Source organism: Rhododendron vialii, chromosome 11a (genome assembly GCF_030253575.1).
Source record: "Rhododendron vialii isolate Sample 1 chromosome 11a, ASM3025357v1".
NCBI classification, from domain to species: Eukaryota; Viridiplantae; Streptophyta; class Magnoliopsida; order Ericales; family Ericaceae; genus Rhododendron; species Rhododendron vialii.
Window position 1 is genome coordinate 32,534,121 of NC_080567.1, and position 19,855 is coordinate 32,553,975.

Here is a 19,855-nt window from a genome sequence, read left to right on the forward strand (position 1 = left end):
GAATTCCTCTCTCTTTTTCCTGGGAGAAGTGGAAAGCACTTTTACGCGTCAAAATCGTGGTTACTTCACATTCCCACATTAAAACCCGGAAAAAAAAAGGGCCAGAAAGAAAGAGATCGAATTTCCAGATGGGTTTAGTGGGTTTTCTCAAGTTTGCATTCAAATGCTTCGACTTGCTTGCTTGGTACTCCAATCCAATTCACTTGTTTTCTTCCTTCAAACAGAACCATGTTTAGTTTAAAAAGCTAAATGAAAACACTTTATTACTCCAGTAGTTTCCCTTTACTCTGGTTTGGTCTTGTACTCGAATATGTCCGAATTTCGTGTTGGATACTTGATGATCCTTGTGAATCAAGTACTTGTTTGTTACATTTCTGTTTAGTTTCAACTTTCAAGCTCTTTCTATTTACATTTGGTAGAATTTATGTCCACGTTCAATACTCTCTGACGTATTATGTATTTTACTTGCAGGCCTCTCTTTGGTCTGGGCTGTCCTCTGTAATCTCTCTCTCTCTCTCTCTCTCTCTCTCTCTCTCTCTGTGTATGTATGTATGTATATACATATGCATTTTTTATATACACACACGTGTTTGTAGTTTGTACATTTTTCTTTTTGTATTTGTATGTTAGATAGATATGCGTGTGTTGTTTATATTACAGTAGTTTACTATTACATGGATAAAATTCAGGTAGTTTAGTGTACAAAGCTCAGCGGCTAAATTAGAGTCCAATAAACTGTATATATCGTGTGTGCTTATGTAGAAATAATGTCTTGAACAGGTATGCCTCAGTTCGGGCGATCGAGAATAATTCCAACTCGGAGATGCGAAATGTGGTGGCCTATTGGATTATTTTCTCCCTTGTTTCTCTCTTTGAGCTTGCTTTTGCGAAACTTATTGACTGGTAATTAAGTCTGCTCCATTGTAGTTTATGTGCTCAAAATGTGATAAAGCTTGCCCAAGGATTATTTAGGATTCATGTCGAACATCAAAATAGGGTCCATTTATTTGTGTTGTTCGACATGGTCTAGTGGCGAAAATAATGTTTTTGATGGGGTTCTAACTTCTACGTGATTGGTTAAGTAGCCTAATGGTTGATCTACCCCTAGCTAGGAATGCACTATAGTTATATGTTTCCATTCTCGGTCAGAATGGCAAAGAGCTTATATACACAAGGTTACAATCTCACTAAACCGACATGGAGACAAGGGTCATAACCCTACCACCATGCTCCGCAACTGATGGTGGTCACGGAGACCAATTCTATTGACAATAACCATACGACAACCCTTTTTCTTGTGACTCTATGAAGATTTACCGATCAGATTCTCACATAGTAGCGTCTGGTCTTATACTTGACGCGGTGTTCAACTATGATACAAAGCTCTGAGTCCCCAAAATTCAAAGTGAGTAAGGGTTTCGAGTAAAAATTCAGATATTGGTCTTCTCACTAAAACGAAACAACTATAGACCGAGACTTGTACAAGAACATGCATATTTGGGGAGATATGAATCTCCTTGACTTCTTCCATATACTTTCTAATAATTTAATACAGAGTCAATAAGTATCCTACAAGATAAAACGGTGAGAAAGTCAGGTGACATAAATCGTTTCTGCCTCAAATGCATCCTCTTTTGTTTAGCATCCTCTTTTGGGTAGATTTAGCACCGAAAGGATGAGAAATTGAGAATACAGCAGGTGGATAACTACAGTTGCATGTCATGATGCTTTTCAGGAATTGTTCGATTTGATACAGGGTTTTTTCAGTGAGAGCATAGATTGTACTTTAACTCATTTCCTTATTAGTGCATACCAGGCTTCCGTTCTGGCCTTACATGAAGTTAATGGCCACGTGCTTTTTGGTGCTACCTCATTTTAATCGTGCTTCTTATGTTTATGAGTGCCTGCTTCGCCCATGCTTGTCTGTGGATCTGCGAGGTGCTATCAAATACTTCATTGAACCCAAGGAGGAAAAATCTAATAGTGTCGAAGTCTTTCTAGCTGTGGCAGAGAGGTATGTTGAAGAGAATGGATCTGAAGCTTTGGAGAAACTCCTTGATCGAAAGGTAAGCCACTCAGAAGTTCCTGCCAGCGATAGATAAGAAGTTTTCAAATGGGGTCATACTATACCAGTTATATAAATGGGACCTTTTTGTGGCAAAGGGATTGAGTCATGGAAGTTCATATTCAATGCCAGACCTGGTCATATATGCTTGCATCTTCTACATGCCGATCTATGCATAGGTGCACTCTTTGGTCGTGTTCACGTTAAGAGTTTGGGAAGGGATATGCAAAGGGAAACAAGATGATTTAGGAAAAAGATGAACTGAAAGCTAAATTTACGACTTGATTTCCCGGTCATTTTTCTTTCCCTAAAAAAATCTCATCACACATCCATGATCCAAAGTTGGTGCATTGGAATTTGTAATCAGAATCGTTAGATGGAGTTGGCTTATTGGTTTTTATGTTAATAATTGTGAGGGTCTTCACAATTTTGATACACGGAATATGTGCAACATTGTATCTGCTTATGAGTATAATTACCATTTCCTTTTGTTTCAGTCGAAGCATACAAAGCCTGACATTGACATGGAAGAGATCAAGGCAATGGCTAATACAGAGGAGAAGGAAACAGCTGCAGCAATCAGGGTAACTACTGTTGGACTGTATCGGTTTCTGCTGTTAATATCAATTGGTATCTACTTTTGGTCTGCTTAGTTTCCAGGGAAAGACACTGGCCTCCAGGAAAAGTTAAGTGCTTTCTAAAAATCGAGACTGAGAAAAACTGTTGGTAGTTTTGCCATTTAAAGTCTTGTCTTGTTATATTTCATGTGGAGTTGAGTTGCATCCTGGTTAAATAGAATAAACTTAAGGAGCTGGCATTGAGGATGTTTTGTTTGCCCCTGTTTGAAATTTTTTACATAACGATTGAGGTTTGGTTAGAAAATTTGTATGAACCTAAGAAGCATGGACACGTCTACCGGCCTCACGTATCCCTGTCCAACACGTGTCGGTCACGGACACGATAAGACTCTCCGGACATTTATTGGACATGCCCAAATACTTTTCTTATGATTTGATTATATTTCTTTTAGTTAGACACATTGTGAACACTCTAGGACATGTTGGCAACACTCTTGGAACATTAAAAGGACACATTAAAATGTCTCTGATGTTTGTACGGAATCAGAACATACCTCTTTACCACAAATACACTTTACATTTGACGTGTCCCCGACGTGTCTGTGTCCTAATTTTTGGAGAAATGACTTGTCCGTGTCCTGGCGTATCCATGTCGTGTCCATATCATGTATCCCTGTCCGTGCTTCTTTGGTATGAACAACCATAGTTGATTGGCATGCGTTTTCATTAATTTAATTCGTGAGTATAATGTATGAACCATCTGTTTTCTTAGTCCAACTACGAAGAACATAATGTTGGCAAGGTGGATGCTGGAGCAGTGGAACAACCAGAGAAAAGACCAATAGCTGCAACAAAATTGGTAAGGTTTCCTTTCGTTCTTCCTATTGTATTAATGCTTTCTTTTCAAGACGAAACCCTGATGAGCAAAGGTTTTTTTTTTCTCCAGTCCAAAGTGGAAGAGCCTAGTGTTGGTATGGAGAATGCCAATACGGGGCAATTGAAGGATGAAAATCCAGCAGTTGCGACAGAACAGGTAGCAGCACTGGTCAAATATTCATTTGTACTTCGGTTTTTTAGGTGCTGCTTTCTTTGTGCAACTCCCGTTCTCGTATTTATTTCTTTCCCGTCTCTGATCTCTACAGTTGCTTTCTGCTGGTTTCTGTTACATGAATTTTCGCAATCTTTCTAGGCCGTGTGTGGATCATGGATGTGTAAAGGGATTTACCAACAAAAGGGGAATAGGGAAATCAAAGAAATAAATCTAGCTTTTCCTTCCCCCACCTCCCCAAGGCTGTATTATGATCAGAGGGATTTGTGGAGAGATATGTTATGAAAAGTAATGTGAAACCAATACACCTTATATTTAAGAACAGAATTCCTTTGCTTGGGTTTTTTCTCCCACCAGAAATTCCTCCACAGATCCCTGATCCAAACACAGCCTTAGTACCTCTGCATACCTGATGATCAAAACAAAGCCATGAGATTTGCTATCTTGCAAGATTAGAAACCATAGAATCAAATCTCAACTCACCTTGTCGGCAGGTGAAGTGTGTAGAGCCAAATCTTGCTCAAAATGAGAAGAAAACAGTTGCCGCTGGGGAAATTAAAGAGAAGACAGTTGCAGCAGCTGGTGGAGAGAACAAAGCCGTCGAGATAACCGATTCAGAGAAAGTTCAGAGAGAGTGGGCTTGTTCTTTATGCCTGGTGACATTCCCGTGTGAGAAGAACTTGGATTCTCATCTTCAAGGGAGAAAACACAAGGCCAAGTTTAAAAAGCTGAAAGCAAGTAAGCAAGTGAACAAAAACAAGGGTTCCTCCTCTTCAGCAGCCAGTTTGGAGCCAAAAAATAGAACCAAGATACAAGAACAAAAGGTGCTATCAAAGGTGATACTGGATGATTGGAAGAGGCTCTACTCAAATACCAAGACCAACTTCCGTGAAGTTGCAATCAAAGGTTTCTGGGACATGTACGATCCGGAGGGATACTCTCTTTGGTTCTGTGACTACAAATACAATGACGAGAATACTGTTTCATTCGTGACCCTAAACAAGGTTGGTGGATTTCTTCAACGGATGGATCTGGCTCGAAAGTTTGCCTTTGGGAAGATGCTGATTATCGGGTCAGAGCCCCCATTCAAGGTGAAGGGGCTCTGGCTTTTCCACGGTCAGCAAATACCGCAATTCATAATCGATGAGTGCTATGACATGGAGCTCTATGATTGGAAGAAGGTTGACATAAGCGATGAAGACCAGAAGGAGAGGGTGAATCAGATGATAGAGGATCAGGAGCCCTTTGAAGGAGAGGCACTTTTGGATGCCAAGTGCTTTAAGTGATGATAGCCTCAGTTAAATCAGCTTAGTTTTGGTCATGTACATTGTCTTTGTTGGGAGTAGATGATTTGTGCTCTTCTATTCAAATGTTTAGCAGTTTAGGTAACGTTAGTCTTTTGAGGATTTAAGGACGTAACATTATGGTTTTGTATAGCTTTGGAACTTACTATGGTTTTCTTGGTCAAGCCAACAAAAAAAAAAAAGGAACAAAAAGTGCAAGTGAATCGGACTAATGAGCAATGCATAGTGAAAAAGGTAGATAACACCAGTGGTGGGACGAATCAAACTAAATTTTGGTGCAGTGTCGGTGATGTTAAGCTGCAGAGTGAGAGTACTTTGGCCTCTCATCTCGGAGGGAAGAAGCATTTATCCACTCAACAACACATAATCAATACTTTGGGTGGAGGGTATTACAAAGATTATGGAAGCATTTTAGTGTGAAATTCAAAGCTGCAATTTTGTATGGTGTTTTGTGGTTGGAATTGGATGGTAATGGAACTGATGGGTGAACAAGTTAAAAGATTAACATGGCTGTCTCCTATTTACATCCTCAATACTACGGGATTGATTTTGATGATTTCAGTTGGTCTGGGTAGAGAGCTGGTGCAACAGGAATGGTCCCTTTTGAGCCTTGTAAATGTAGTGTTAGTCTGTCCATTGGACGGGATACGTACCGAGTGATCAAAATATATGAGTTGGAAAGTCTCACCACGTACAGGTCATTACAATTTTTTTGCTTATGATCTCTAGGAGTAGATTAGTGTCTGTTTGAGTGCAATGATAAATGGGTATCTTTCTGAGGATAATTGATCATTCATTTCGCTTTGGACCAAATGGAAGTATGGTAAATTTTATTCTGTCAGGGAATTCGGAGAAAAAGAGAGAACTTTTGATACTCCCTCCGTCCCTCAATAAGTGTCTGGGGTGAAAACCTAGGCTTTACAAAAGATGTATGTTTTTTGTTAAAAAATCTAATTTTTTTTTCATAATCTAATAGAACTCATTGTTATCGATCTGTTCATTTGTGAAAAGAAAATTTTAATTTTTTTAACGAAATAAATGCATCTTTTTAAAAGCCGAGGTTTGCATGCCGAACACTTATTTAAGGACGGAGGGAGTAGTTTCTTTTGCATAGGGCCAACTCTAACTATCGCATGTGCACCCGTAAGTGCTCACAAAAAGTAAAACAAGACATAAAAATAAATAAAAGTAATAACACACACCAATGTTGGAATGGTATAATTTCATCCAAAGGGCTCCCACCATTTTTAAATTTTCACTTTAGGGAAGTAGGCATTGCCAGAGATACTCCAAAGCATCTAGGTAAATCCTTCCATTGTTGAGTTACAGTCTTAACTTGAGTGTAAAAATGAACTAAACCCTTGCCTGCAAATTGGATGAAACCGAAGTTTAGTTATACTGGTATTGGAGCCAATATTGTCTATATGGACTAGAAGTCCATGTTTTCTCGGATTTGAAGGCAAGTCATTCTACTCAAGTACATCAGCTAAAATAGTACCATTTAATGGAAACTCACCCTAATTGCACAACATGTGCACCCACTGTCCCACACACGTGACTACATTTGCATATTGTTTAAATTGTTTGCGTAAGTACATGTTACCGTATAAATTGAGATTGCTCACAAAAGATGCATCATGCATTCGAGCCAGATAATGAGAAAAAAAAAGGGTAAAGGAACTGGAATGGGAACATTGATGCCGACCCAAGTCATGTCCAGTCAATGAAAATGAGGTCCATGTTATTGAGTCGATGGACAGCTTGGGTCACCGAAGATAATGAATTTTCTTAAAGAGGTTCTAGGTCCGGGTTAATTAGGCCTAATGGTTGAGCTAGTTCTTGCTAGGAATGCACTATAAGTTTGGTGTTCTTTGTCAAAATGGTACAAGATGGTATGCGTTACACCTAGAACTACGATATATCACCAAATTTTAGCAGCAGATACAAATGATCAAAAACTTTGGGTTGGACTCACCATTCAAACTCGCTTTGCATGGGGAGGGTGTTGAAAGAGCTTACATACACACAAGGTTACACTCTCACTAAACCGATGATGCACATGAGGGTTGTAACCTGCCACTGTGCTCCACAACTGACGGTCAGGGAGACCTACTCTGTTGACAATGATTATATGACAACCCTTTTCTTTTGAGTTTTGAGTACTCTATGGCAATTGTCCGATCTGATTCTCATATAGGTAGCATCTGGTCTATACTTAATCTGGTGTTTAGCTCTAATACAAAGCTCCGACTCCCCAAAATTCGAAGTGACTAACTGGTGTGGTTTTTAGCTCTGATACAAAGGTCTGATTCTGTAAAATTCGAAGGGACGACAGTTTCAAGTGGAAAGGCAAATGTTGGTCTTGTAAATACAAAGGTCTAATGTTGTCAAGGTGGATGCTAGAGCAGTGGCACTGCCAGAGAAAAGTCCAGTAGCTGCAACAAAATTGGTTAGGTTTCCTATCGTATTACTATTATCTACTGAATATAATGCTTTCATTTAAAGAGGAAACCCGATAAACCAACCATTTCTTTTTCCAGTCCAAAGTGAAAGAGCCTCATGTTGCTAAGGAGAATGCCAATGCGGGGGAATTGGAGGATGAAAATCCAGCAGTTCCAACAGAACCGGTAGCATCTCCATCAAATTTTTGTCACTTAGATTTCTTCGGTGCTTTTTCATTCAACTTCCGTTCTTGTATTGAATTTCTCATTCCCATCTGCACTGCTGCTTTCTGCTGGTTTTTATTATATGAGCTTCTGCAATCTTTCAAGGCTGTGTTCGGATCATGGATGGTTTATGGAAATAAATCTTGCTTCTTCACTTCATTATCTTGTTTTATTTTCACTCGTTTTTGTCCCCATACGCCCTATTTGGATCAAGGATTTGTAGAGAGATTTGTTATGGGGAAAAAAATGCGAGAAAAATAGACTTATAGTTGATAACAGAAATCCTTTATTTGTTTTTTCCCTAGCCAGAAGTTCCGTCACAGATTCTTGATCCAAACACAACCTTCATTCATGGGCATATTGATGATCCTAAACACAGCCATGAGATTTGTTATGTTGTTTCGAAAGGAAGCAAGATCAGCAACCATACAATTAGACCACAACACGACTCACTTCTTTTGCAGGTCAAGTGTGTAGAGCCAAATCTTGCTCAAAATGAGGAGAACACAGTTGCCGTTGAGGAAATCAAAGAGAAGACATTGGCAGCAGCTGGTGGAGAGAACAAAGCCGTGAAGATAACTGATTCAGAAAAAGTTCAGAGAGAGTGGACTTGTGCTTTATGTCAGGTGACAGCCACAAGTGAGAAGATCTTGGACTCTCATCTTCAGGGGAGAAAACACAAGGCTCAAGAGCTGAAAGCAAGTATGCAAGTGAACAAAAACACCGATGGTGAGATAAATCATTTGCAGGGGCGGAGGTATCTTGCGGGGCCGGAGGTGCCCGGCCCCACCCCTAAAAAGTTCATATTATTTCTTGAAGGAAAATTGATGCAGGAGCATAATGAAGCTGCTAGAATTGAGGGGACGATTCTCAATTCTTCTAATCTTGTCTTTAATTTTTTGTCTAAGTATCTATTTAATTTTCAGTCATCGTTCTCGGAGTCATTCGTTAATCAAAGAGTCATTGAGTCGACCGAAGAGTCATTTAGTTTTTCTATATGCACAAGGAGTCTAAAGGTTGATTCTAGTTTCTAGGTTGTTTATTTTATCTTGGGAATATTAAGAGTCGAGTCAAGTCAAGTCTAGTTTAGTATAAATATGTTTGCAAGTCTTATGCAAAGGGAATTGATTGAATGATATTGAGTTTTTAAGAGAGAATCTCTTTTATCTTCCAGATTCTTTGGTATTTTGCGGAATTAATTAACAAAGTATTTGGTGCCCTTGTTTCTGGGTATTCTGAGATTCAACAGGTTTAGAGAAGGATTTAATTTCCGGGTATTCGTGTGCGAATCAACATTAGTGACTTGTCAAATTACCAAATTCCTGTCAAGAAGCAGAGCCAAGGATCGCACTCATAATGACTTGTCAAATTACACCAAGGACAATGATAGAAAGTCCTTTAATACCTGCCCGGCCGGCCTCAATGTGAGTCTGAAGTTTGCTTGCTTTAATACCAGAGGTGGTGGTGAAAAAAATCTCTTTAGTCGTTTGGTTTGAAAAATAAGCTAAGAGAAAATAGGAAAATCAAGTGTTGAACATAGTGAAATTTTCTCTATATTTTTCTCACACTTTTCATTGATGCCACAAATGCAATCACTAAGAAAATACAATCACAAAGAAGAGCGATGATAAAAAAACAAACCCAAGAATAATATTGCACAAGTTTGAGAATACATCGGGGCCCTTCCCTTCTATAAGCATAGGGAGGCATCTAAAACATGGAGAGTGACATCACCTGCACCTAGTATATGCCCATGTCTTCCACTTTGAGACCTGAATATATCATAGAGTACAATCATATCTTACAAGTTAGACTATATTATGAGATTCCTTGACTATATTTTACATGATGGGAATCTCAGTTATGTAAGCAAATAAACTACTTTACTATTCTCCCAGAGTGAAAGCAAAAAACAACAATTATTCTTGCCACTTTTATTTTATTCCTTCACTTCATATTTATTGCACACAACACTTCAAAATAACTGACTCATGATCTGAATAGTATTGAGAATCATCAGAGTCGTATAGGTGAAGCAATACACTTATTTTCTCCTCCCTTTCACAAGAAAGTGAAGAAATTACGGACAAAATGAATTGCATACAAAATAACAGAAAGTTTCAAATGAGGACCTCTTAAAATGTGAACCCCCCTTTTCCGATTGAATTTCGATGATCCGAGACACTCAATGTGTTCAAAACGTGATTTTAAGGGTACCCGCAAGAAATCAGTAAAAAAAAGAGAGACCGGGTTGGACTTGATTTGAACAATTTTTTATTGAACTGTTTAATAAAAAACTATTCAGATAAAGTCCTTCCTGATCATTTTTTTGCTGATTTATTGCAAGTACCCTTAAAATCATATTCTGATCACATTGAGCGGCTTGGATCATCAAAATTCGATCGGAAAATGAGAGAAATGAGGAGGTCCGCGTTTTAACTAAAATGAGAACGTCCACATTTGAAACGGACCGTACAAAATACTCCCTTGGTGATATTTACCCAAAAGATAAAGAAGATAAAATATAAATGTAATCCACACTTTTCCCCCTCTCAGTTTTGAACTTGGGGTTGGAAGGAGAAAGGAAGGAAAAATTTTAACAAGGAAAATTAGAGAGAAAGTCAAGAAGAAATTGGATAGAAAATTGAACTTGTTTCTTTTCTTTCTCTACAAATCAAACAATGAAATGAAATTTTATAAAATTTCCTCTTCTTTTCCATTTCTCTTTTATTTTTCCTTTACAAGCATCTCCAGTCAAGCTTTATATCTCTATTTTGGAGATCAAATCTCCATATTTAGGGTGAATTTTGTAATTTATTCTCTATTTTTAAATTTTTTTTGAACTTTATGAGAGAATCTTGGAGGGATATATCGTTTTTTCTAAAAGTTTGGTTTAAAATTTTTATTTTTAGAAACCCAAAAATACATTTGGATACCAAAAACTAAAAAAGACTACAGATCCTTCAAGATTCCCCAATACAAAATGTTGAAGATATTAAGGAATAAATTGGCTATAATGCCACGACCAATTCTTTTAGGGCAACAACTATTTAATGTAGTCTGACATATTTACCCTCATCTATCACTGGACAGGACTGACCTTGTTTGTTCTTTTTTGCTTCTCATTGCCTCTCTCTTCTGTACTTTCATTTTTCTGTTCGCTTCCCTCGTAATCACTTTCCCACAAAACAGAGATCAAGATCCAAAGATTAGGTCTATAAAATTTTCGTTCGTTTTCCATTCTCTCTCATCCTCAACCATAATCCCCCGTTCGAGTCACCCAACTCCATCAGCATCACCATTAAGATAGATTGCGAATTCGTTGATGTTGCGTAAATCAATCAGCGTATCCACTCGAAGGGTTCGCTAATTCGTGATTTTTAGGAGTTCGTCAAAAAGCGGCCTTTAAATTGTGTACTCGGACAGGTTGAGGATTGTTCGAACTATTGACGAAATGTTGGCGTCTTATTGATTTGGCTTGGGATTTTGTTCTGAGAGTGTACGAGAAAGGAAAATTTTGTTCAAGAACAAATAAGTGAAAAGCTTTTTTTGTCAAACTAAATTGGGAGTACTTTTGTAAATTAAAGAGAGACAAATAATTTCTTTCTTCATTTATTATTCTTTCTTTGCAAATAATTACTACTATTTTTGACAAATAATTCTTTCTTTCTTCACAGGAAGGAAAACCATACTCCCACTTTCTATATCCATATAAATTATAAAGCTTCTCTCTTTTACTTTCCCTCCACCAACTGTACTTCGAGTCCGGATCCTCTGTTCGACTCTAATCAGGATAAGGGCCTGTCCCACCCCTTTCGATCATTGATATCGCAAATTAATGGCTGAGATGTGCCGAATACGTTTTTTATCAAAACGATAATGCTTTAGAGCAAAAAATACTCGGCACATCTCAACCGTGGATGTACAAGATCAACGACCGAGAGGAGATCGGACAGAACTCTGTGGGCCTGTCTAGATTGGGGTCGGACAGGGAATCTCTGGGCCTATTCGAATTCAAGTCGCCAAAATTGTCGTGGCATTAGAGCATCCACAATGTAATAATCAAAACTAAAAGGTTGCTAAAGTTAGCAATGTTTGCTCAAAAAAGTGCTCACATTGTAATAACCAAACTTAGCGATCTCTTAGCAACTCATCAAATTTTGACCTTTGAATAACCAAACTTAACAACTTTTACCAATAATCAAAACTCAATAACCAAACCCAATAACCAAATTCAAAACTAAAAAATTAAAAAACACCTCACATTAGAATCATCTCATCGAGACGAATAATTTGGTGTGGTCGGGTGCGTGATTGGAACTCGTTTACAATTAGACATAAATGCATTGCGTATTGTGGGGTTTTTTTTATAGGGATACAAAAATAACCAATGTGGAAATCAAATTTATTAAGTTTGATTATAAACTAAATGAATAATCAAATGCTGACATGATATATTTTAATTATCGATTTTAATTATTTCCATTGCGATGCTCATGCAGTAAGTTGTCGTCGTGGATTTAGCATTACCCAATTAGAAAGCCTCCTCAATAATTTGCTACCGAGTACCTATCAAGTTCCACCCGTGTTTCTCTACACGCCTATTCGAATTTCTCTTTCTTCTTTCCGGGAAAAGTACTTTACGCGTCAAAATCGTACTCTTTTTTTTTTTGGTAATTAACAATAAAACCCAGGGAAAACCGAGAAAACAAAAGCCAGAAAGAAAGAGATCGAATTTCCAGATGGGTTTAGTGGGTTTTCTCAAGTTTGCATTCAAATGCTTCGACTTGCTTGCTTGGTACTCCAATCCAATTCACTTGTTTTCTACTACTCAGCTTCAAACAAAACCCTGTTTAGAAAGCGAAAGGAAAACGCTTTATAGTTTCCCTATACTCTTTGTTTGGTTTTCTACTCGAAATTTCGTGTTGGATACTTGATGATCCTTGTCAATCAAAGCATCTTTACCTACTTATTCTGTTCTGTTTAGTTTCAAGCTCTTATTATTTACATTTGGTGTAATTTATGTCCATTTTGAATATTCTCTGACGTATTATTCTATTTTACTTGCAGGCCTCTCTTTGGTCTGGGCTGTCCTCTGTAATCTCTCTCTCTCTCTCTCTCTCTCTCTCTCTCAAGACATATACTATGTTTGTATGTATTGCATTAATTATTCAGTGATATATAAAAGTGTAACTGTGTAAAATGTTCAGACTTCTGTTTACGAAATAGAGTCTGGTAAACTTGATATACTGTGCTAATGTAGAGATATTCTTTTGGGCAGGTATGCCTCGATTTGGGCAGTCGAGAATAATTCCTATTCGGAGATGCGAAATGTGGTGGCCTATTGGATTCTTTTCTCTCTGGTTTCTCTCTTTGAGCTTGCTTTTGTGAAACTTATTGACTGGTAATTAAGTCTGCTGTATACCCTAGGGATTTTGCTTAATATTTTTATTCCATTGTTTATGTGCACAAAAAGGCAGGGGCGGCTCAAGAATTTTCATCCAGGACAAAAATATAATGTGTAATGACGGGAAAGTTTTTCACAAGAATAAACTCTAACTTGGAAAGATATATTATAATCATAAGGAATTTGTACATATAAATTCGATTGTTTTATAAAAGGATACTCCATCATATAACCCTTTGTATTGTACAATATGCCACGGCAAGTCTTCAATGTTAAAAAGAGATGAATTATACTATTCAACTACCCCAATTTAATTGAACTTTTATTTATTTTAACTCCACATGAATGATCCATGCTAAAGGAAATTTACTTTATATGTATAAAAGAATATTTTCCCATGCATTTTTTGTATCGAGGGGTTCAAGCCCCTAAACCCATGGTAAAGCCGCCCCTACAAAAAGGGACAAAGGCTGGGCTATGCCCAAGGATTATTTAGGATTCATGTCGAACATCAAAATGAGGTCCATTTAATTTTGTACGAAGATAATTCTTTTGACGGTGCTAGGTGATTGGTTTAGTAGTCTAATGGTTTAGCGGCTTGCTAGGAATGCACCATATGTTTTGTGTCCTCTGTCAAAACGGTATCACCAAGTTTCAGCTCCGATACAAAGCTATGTGTCCCCAAAATTCCAAGTGACTAAGGGGGAAATTTAGATGTTTGTATTCTAACTAAAAAGGAACACTTATAGGTCAAAACTTGTATTACAACATGCATGTTTGGCGAGATATGAATCTCCTTGGCTTTTTCCCCATATAAATTAATACGGAAACTCTGAGTATCCTACGACATAAAATGGCGAGGAATTCAGGTGAAATATATCGTTTCTGCCTCAAATGCAGTATTTTCACCTGTCCTCCCAAAACTTAGCATCCTCTTTTGGGTAGATTTAGCACCAAGAAGATGAGAAATTCAGAATACAACTGGTGGATAACTACAGCTGCATGTCATAATGCTTTTTAGGAATTGTTCAATTTGATACAGGATTTTCACTTTTCATTAAGAGCATAGATTGTGCTTTATTCATTTCCTCATTTTTGCACACTAGGCTTCCAGTCTGGCCTTACATCAAGCTACTGGCCATGTGCTTGTTGGTGCTACCTGATTTTAATGGTGCTTCTTATGTTTATGAGTGGCTGCTTCGCCCATGCTTATCTGTGGATCCTCGAGCTGCTATCAAATACTTCATTAAACCCAAGAAGGACAAGAATCTGGATGCTGAAAGTTTTCTAGCTGCTGTAGATAGGTATGTTCAAGAGAATGGATCTGAAGCTTTGGAGAAACTCCTTGATCGGAAGGTAAGTGAGTGAGCCTGGCAGCAATAGATAAGAAGTTGTCTAATGGCACGACATTTTGTAGCAGTGGCATCAAGTCATGGAATTTCATATTCAACGTGAGATATAGGGTCATTACATGTAAATGTTAATATGCCTGCATCTTCTACATGCCAATCTATGCCTAAATGCACTCTTTGGTTGTGTTCACATTAAGAATTTCAGATTGAATTAGTGGAGGAAAACGAAATGATTTCAGAGAAAAGAAGTGAAAAGGCTAAATTTACTTTTTTTAATTCCCCATCTTCCTTTAAAAAATCTTGTCACAAATCCATGATCCAAAGTTAGTGCAGTTGGATTTGTAATTGAAATCATTAGATATAGTTGGCTTATTGGTTTGTACATTAACAAATATGAGTGTCTTCTCAATTTTTATAGAAAATTAGTCTTACGTCCATTATGTGAACTTCATAAGTCCACAAGTCCACCTATTAATTTTGTAAGGTCTCAAGTCTATTTTAGGGTACCCTAGGGTTTAGGCACTTTCATAAGATTTTAGGGTGCACTTTTTTATTATAGGATAGGGTACCCTAGGGTAGGGTATATTATCCTAGCGTAGGGTGCCCTAGGGTTTAGGCACTTTTATAAGGTTTTATGGTGCACTTTCTTATTATAGGATTTTAGTGGTTTAGGCACTTTCATAGGGTTTAGGGTTTTAGGCATTTTCATAGGGTACCCTAGGGTTTAGGTTGTTTGAACTTGTGGCTTTACAAAACTATTAGGTGGACTTGTGGACTTATGAAATGTCTATAGTGGACCTATCATTAAATCTGCCCAATTTTTACATGTGGAATTTGTGCAACAAAGTCAGTCTCTCTCTCTCTCTCTCTCTAATGTTTATATACATCTCTATGACCGTAAAATAAATAACTAAATACCATTTCCGTTTGCTTCAGTCCAAGCATACAAAGCCTGACATTGGCGTGGAAGTGATGACGAAGGCAATGACTTCCACAGAGGAAAAGGAAACAGCTGCAGCCATCCCGGTAACTACAGTTGGATTGTATACGTTTCTGCTGTTAATTTCAATGGGTGTCTACTGTTGGTCTGCTTAGTTTGTGGGGAAAGACACTCCCCTCCAGGAAAAGTACAGTGCTTCCTAAAATTCGAAGATGGAAAAACTTGCTGGTAGTTTTACCATTTCAAGTCTTGTCCTGTTATATTTCATGGGGAAATGAGTTTCGTCAGTGTTAAGTAGAATAAACCAAGGAGCTAGCACTGAGTAGGCTTTTTCTTTCCGATGTCTTACCCCTGTTCAAAATTTGTTATATCATGATTGAGTTTTGTTAAAGAAGTTGTACAAACAGCTATAGTTATATTCGCGTATGTTTTCATTAATTTAATTGGTTGGTATAACGTGTAATCCATCTTTTTTCTTAGTCCAAATCAGTGTTCTAAAAGGCGGGATTAATTGCCGATTAATGGGCGATTAATCGGAAATTTCGGCTGACCGATGAGATTAATGGCTAAAAGGTTGAATTAGGCGGCTAGAAGATTAATCGGGCTTTGGCGGCGATTAATCGCCGCTTAATTGGTCGGCATCTAGGCGGCGATAGGCGATTAATCGATTCATGGGCGATTAATCGATTCATGGGCGATTAATCGGCTAATGGGCGATTAGGCGAGGTAAATCTGAATTTTTAGAAAACGAAGGGGGAAACTGTTATACTCGTACCAGGTTATTTAGGGCTTTGAATTACTGAGTTAGGGCTCTCATTCGATCTGGGTCTGGGAAGAAACCCAGTCATCGCCTACTGCTGACGCCAGTAAATCGACGATCGCCTCTCATCACCGACACCGATCATCGCCGACGCTAGCCATCGCCGATGCCTTTCATCACCATTCACCGCTACTGCGCCTCATTGTTGACTGCTGTAACTCTCGATCCCTCTCTCTCTCTCTCTCTCTCTCTCTCTCTCTCTCTAATTTCTTGATCCCCCCTCTCTCTGTAGTGAGTAGTATTTTTTTTTTTTTTGGACAAAATTTAACACTTGAGTCTGAGTAGCAGAGTAGTGTAATATTGTAAATTTATGGTTTGGACTGTTTGGTGTAGGCCGTAGCCGTGTAGACCGGTAGATGTGTAGTAACTAGTAAGTATTGATGGTAGAGAAGATATATCACATCAACTAGAAAAACTGTGATTATTGATGGTAGGGAGGTTGTAGAATATTTAAAAAAAAAAAAACGACTAATTGCTAAAAGGCGATTAATGGCCGATTAATAGGTCTTGAAGCTTGAAGGTGGTCGGCCGCCCGCCTAGCGCCGAGCGCTTTTTAGAACATTGGTCCAAATACGAAGAACCTAATGTTGGCAAGGTGGATGCGAGAGCAGTGGAAGTACCAGAGAAAAGTCCAGTAGCTGCAACAAAATTGGTGAGGTTTTCTATCGTTTTTCGTATTGAATTTAATGCTTTCATTTAAAGAGGAACGCGATAAACCAACCATTTCTTTTTCCAGTCCAAAGTGAGTGAGCCTCATGTTGATAAGGAGAATGCCAATGCGGGGGAATTGAAAGATGAAAGTCCAGCAGTTGCAACAGAACAGGTAGCATCTCCATGGAATTTTTGTTACTTTGGTATCTTTGGTGCTTCTTTCTTTCATTCAACTTTCATTCTTGTATTTAACTTCTCTTTCCCATCTCCACTGCTGCTTTCTGCTGGTTTTTATTATATGCCCACATCTTTCTAAGCTGTTTTCGGATCATTGATGTTTTATGGAAATAAATCTTGCTTCTTCACTCCAATATCAAGATCAGCAACCATACAATCAGACCTCAACTCACTTCTTTTGCAGGTCAATTGTGTAGAGCCAAATCTTGCTCAAAATCAGAAGAAAGCTGTTGCCACTACTGGGCAATTGAAGGGCAAAAATCCAGCAGTTGCAACAGAACAGGTAGAGCATCGCCGGTCAAGTTTTCATTTGGACTTTGGTTTTTTAGTTGCTGCTTTTTCGCCCAGCTTCGATTCTTGTATTTATCTATTACCCATCTCTACAGTTGCTTTCTACTGGTTTCTGTTATATGAACTTTCGTGACTGCGGATCATGGATGTGTGATGGGATTTACCAAGGAAAGCGGAATTATAGGGAAATCTAAGAAATAAATCTAGCTTCTTCAATACACCTTATATTTAATAACACAAATCCTTGGCTTGTTTTTTCTCCCACCGGAAATTCCTCCACAGATCCTTGATCCAAACACAGCATTAGTACGTCCGCATACCTGCTGGTCAAAACAAAGCCATGAGATTTGCTATGTTGTTTCCATAGGCAGCAAGATTACCAACGATGCGATCAAACCTCAACCCACCTCGTTGGCAGGTGAAGCGTGTCGTGCCAAATCTTGCTCAAAATGAGAAGAAAACAGTTGGTGCTGGGGAAATTAAAGGGGAGACAGTTGCAGCAGCTGGTGGAGAGAAAAAAGCTGTGGAGATAACCGATTCAGAGAAAGTTCAGAGAGAGTGGACTTGTGCTTTATGCCAGGTGACAACCACATGTGAGGAGGAATTGAATTCTCATCTTCAAGGGAGAAAACACATGGACAAGTGCGAAGAGCTGAAAGCAAGTAAGAAAGTGAACAAAAACCCGGGTTCCTCCTCTTCAGCAGCTAGTCCGGAGCCAAAGGAGATCCTTTTCGTTGACAGACCAAACCAATATAAAATCAAGAATCCAGAGGATAAGGTGCAAGTGAGTCAGACTAATGCGCAATTCGGAGAGAAAAAGGTTTATAACACTGGTGGTGGGATTAGAGATGGCAATTTGTATTGAACCGATGGGTATCCGAACCTTAACCGAAATTTTTTCCCGAACCGTAACTAAAGTTTTTTCCCGAACCATAACCGAATTTTTTCCCATGGATATGGGTATGGTTGAGGCCTTGGATAACCGAACGGGTATCAGTTCGGTTATGGTTTAACTGTTATCCGAACCGAAGCCCACACCGAACCATTACCCAAACTGAAATATTAAAATTACAAAAATACCCTTTGTATTATAAGTATAACATTTGGTGTGTAGGATTCTAAATAAGGAATATTTAATATCCATCATCTTTATCCATGCCATGTAAGAATTTATTCCGCCCTTTTTTCATGCTTATGTTTTCATTTTTTCAGTGTGTGAATTATCTTTCTTACCATTTTTAGTATGATATACATATATTATGTTATATTATTATGTTATATTGCTTTCCTAATTTAGTAGATTGGATTGGATTGTTTTTCCAATTTAGTGGGATTGGATTAGATTATTTTCCTAATTCAATGGGATTTGATAAATTTTAATATGATTAATTACCATTTTTTTTTAATCATGGAATGTATTTGAAGAATCGATATTTTTAGGAATATAACATGATATGTTGACCACATTTTTGCATTTTTTCTTCATTCTTCGAGTTGGCCAACGGAATAAGGTTAAATTACTATAAAAAAAATATCACATGACATCCTCAAACCGATAGATGGTTAAATTACCATGACATGACGTTTTGGGATGTAAATTATTTATGATTATATCCTAAAATTCTCGGCCTATATAGACAAGAATTTTGGGATGTAAATTACTTATAATTACATCCTAAAAAATTCTCAGCCTATAAAGACAAGAATTTTGGGATGTAAATTAGTAAGGGGTGCTTGCGGTCCGGTCCGGTTCTGTTCGGATTTCTAGGAATCCGAGGACCAAACCACTAGTCACGGTTTTTACAAAATGAAATCTGTGTCCGGACCAAAAGTCCTACGGTTTCGGTTCTAATCCAATCCGTAACTCACGGATCGGTTACGGTTTTGTCCACGGATTTTAGCAAAAATAAAGCTCAAGCTTATGTCCCACACTAAAAGGAAAGAAGATTATATTCAGAATTAAATTTAACACCGGCCATCAGAAAATACTTGTTACTTTGAAGAAACGGAGAGAGAGAGGAGGAGGAGGAGGAAGAGGCGAAGAAGTAAGAACGGTGCAGTGGCGACTTGAACAAGAAATGAAAATTAGGAAAACTGAAAAAGAAACGAACTAGTAAAACTAAATTAGGATTACCCATAACTTATATAAAAAAAAAAAACTAAAATTTACCCCATATATTTTATATATCTACACTATATCCCATTATTAAGATAAAATACTAAACTTGGTAGAAAAAAATTTTAACATTACTAACAATTAATTATATAAATACACATATATATTTATATATTTATTTATTATTTATATAAAATAAATATCTCACGGTCCGGTTTGGTTAATTCACCGTTTCATAATGAAAATCCGTGGACCGAACCGCGAGTCACGGTTTTTTAATTTTTCAATCTGTGTCCGGACCATTAATCCACGGAAAAAATCCAAAAGGTACAGATCGATTCCGTCCGGACCGGTTTCATGGTTCACCGGATTTTTTGAGC

At 37.9% G+C, this 19,855-nt stretch overlaps 3 protein-coding genes across 4 annotated transcripts in view; all 3 read left to right on the top strand.

The window, feature by feature from the left end:
• Positions 1-5,139, top strand: part of LOC131308066 (uncharacterized) — a 133,193-nt gene extending 128,054 nt beyond the window's left edge. The window contains exon 29 of the mRNA XM_058334879.1: positions 4,186-5,139. Within this exon, the coding sequence (XP_058190862.1) occupies positions 4,186-4,977 (792 nt within the window). The 3' untranslated portion in view covers positions 4,978-5,139. The remainder of the gene's footprint in view (positions 1-4,185) is intronic.
• A 1,849-nt stretch (positions 5,140-6,988) lies between these two features.
• On the top strand, positions 6,989-8,695 carry LOC131307122 (uncharacterized). The gene is made up of 4 exons (XM_058333532.1): positions 6,989-7,093; positions 7,388-7,444; positions 7,536-7,622; positions 7,985-8,695. The coding sequence occupies exons 1-4, from the start codon at positions 6,989-6,991 to the stop codon at positions 8,693-8,695; spliced, it is 960 nt and encodes a 319-aa protein (XP_058189515.1).
• Positions 8,696-12,306: 3,611 nt separating this feature from the next.
• The window catches only part of LOC131308069 (uncharacterized), a 45,930-nt gene continuing 38,381 nt past the window's right edge, over positions 12,307-19,855 (top strand). The window contains exons 1-5 of one of the 2 annotated variants that reach the window (XM_058334883.1): positions 12,307-12,459; positions 12,732-12,758; positions 12,943-13,065; positions 14,175-14,424; positions 15,357-15,446. In XM_058334883.1, coding sequence (XP_058190866.1) covers positions 12,404-12,459; positions 12,732-12,758; positions 12,943-13,065; positions 14,175-14,424; positions 15,357-15,446 — 546 coding nt within the window. In that variant the 5' untranslated portion in view covers positions 12,307-12,403. The remainder of the gene's footprint in view (positions 12,460-12,731; positions 12,759-12,942; positions 13,066-14,174; positions 14,425-15,356; positions 15,447-19,855) is intronic. The other variant, XM_058334885.1, reaches the window with a different exon arrangement.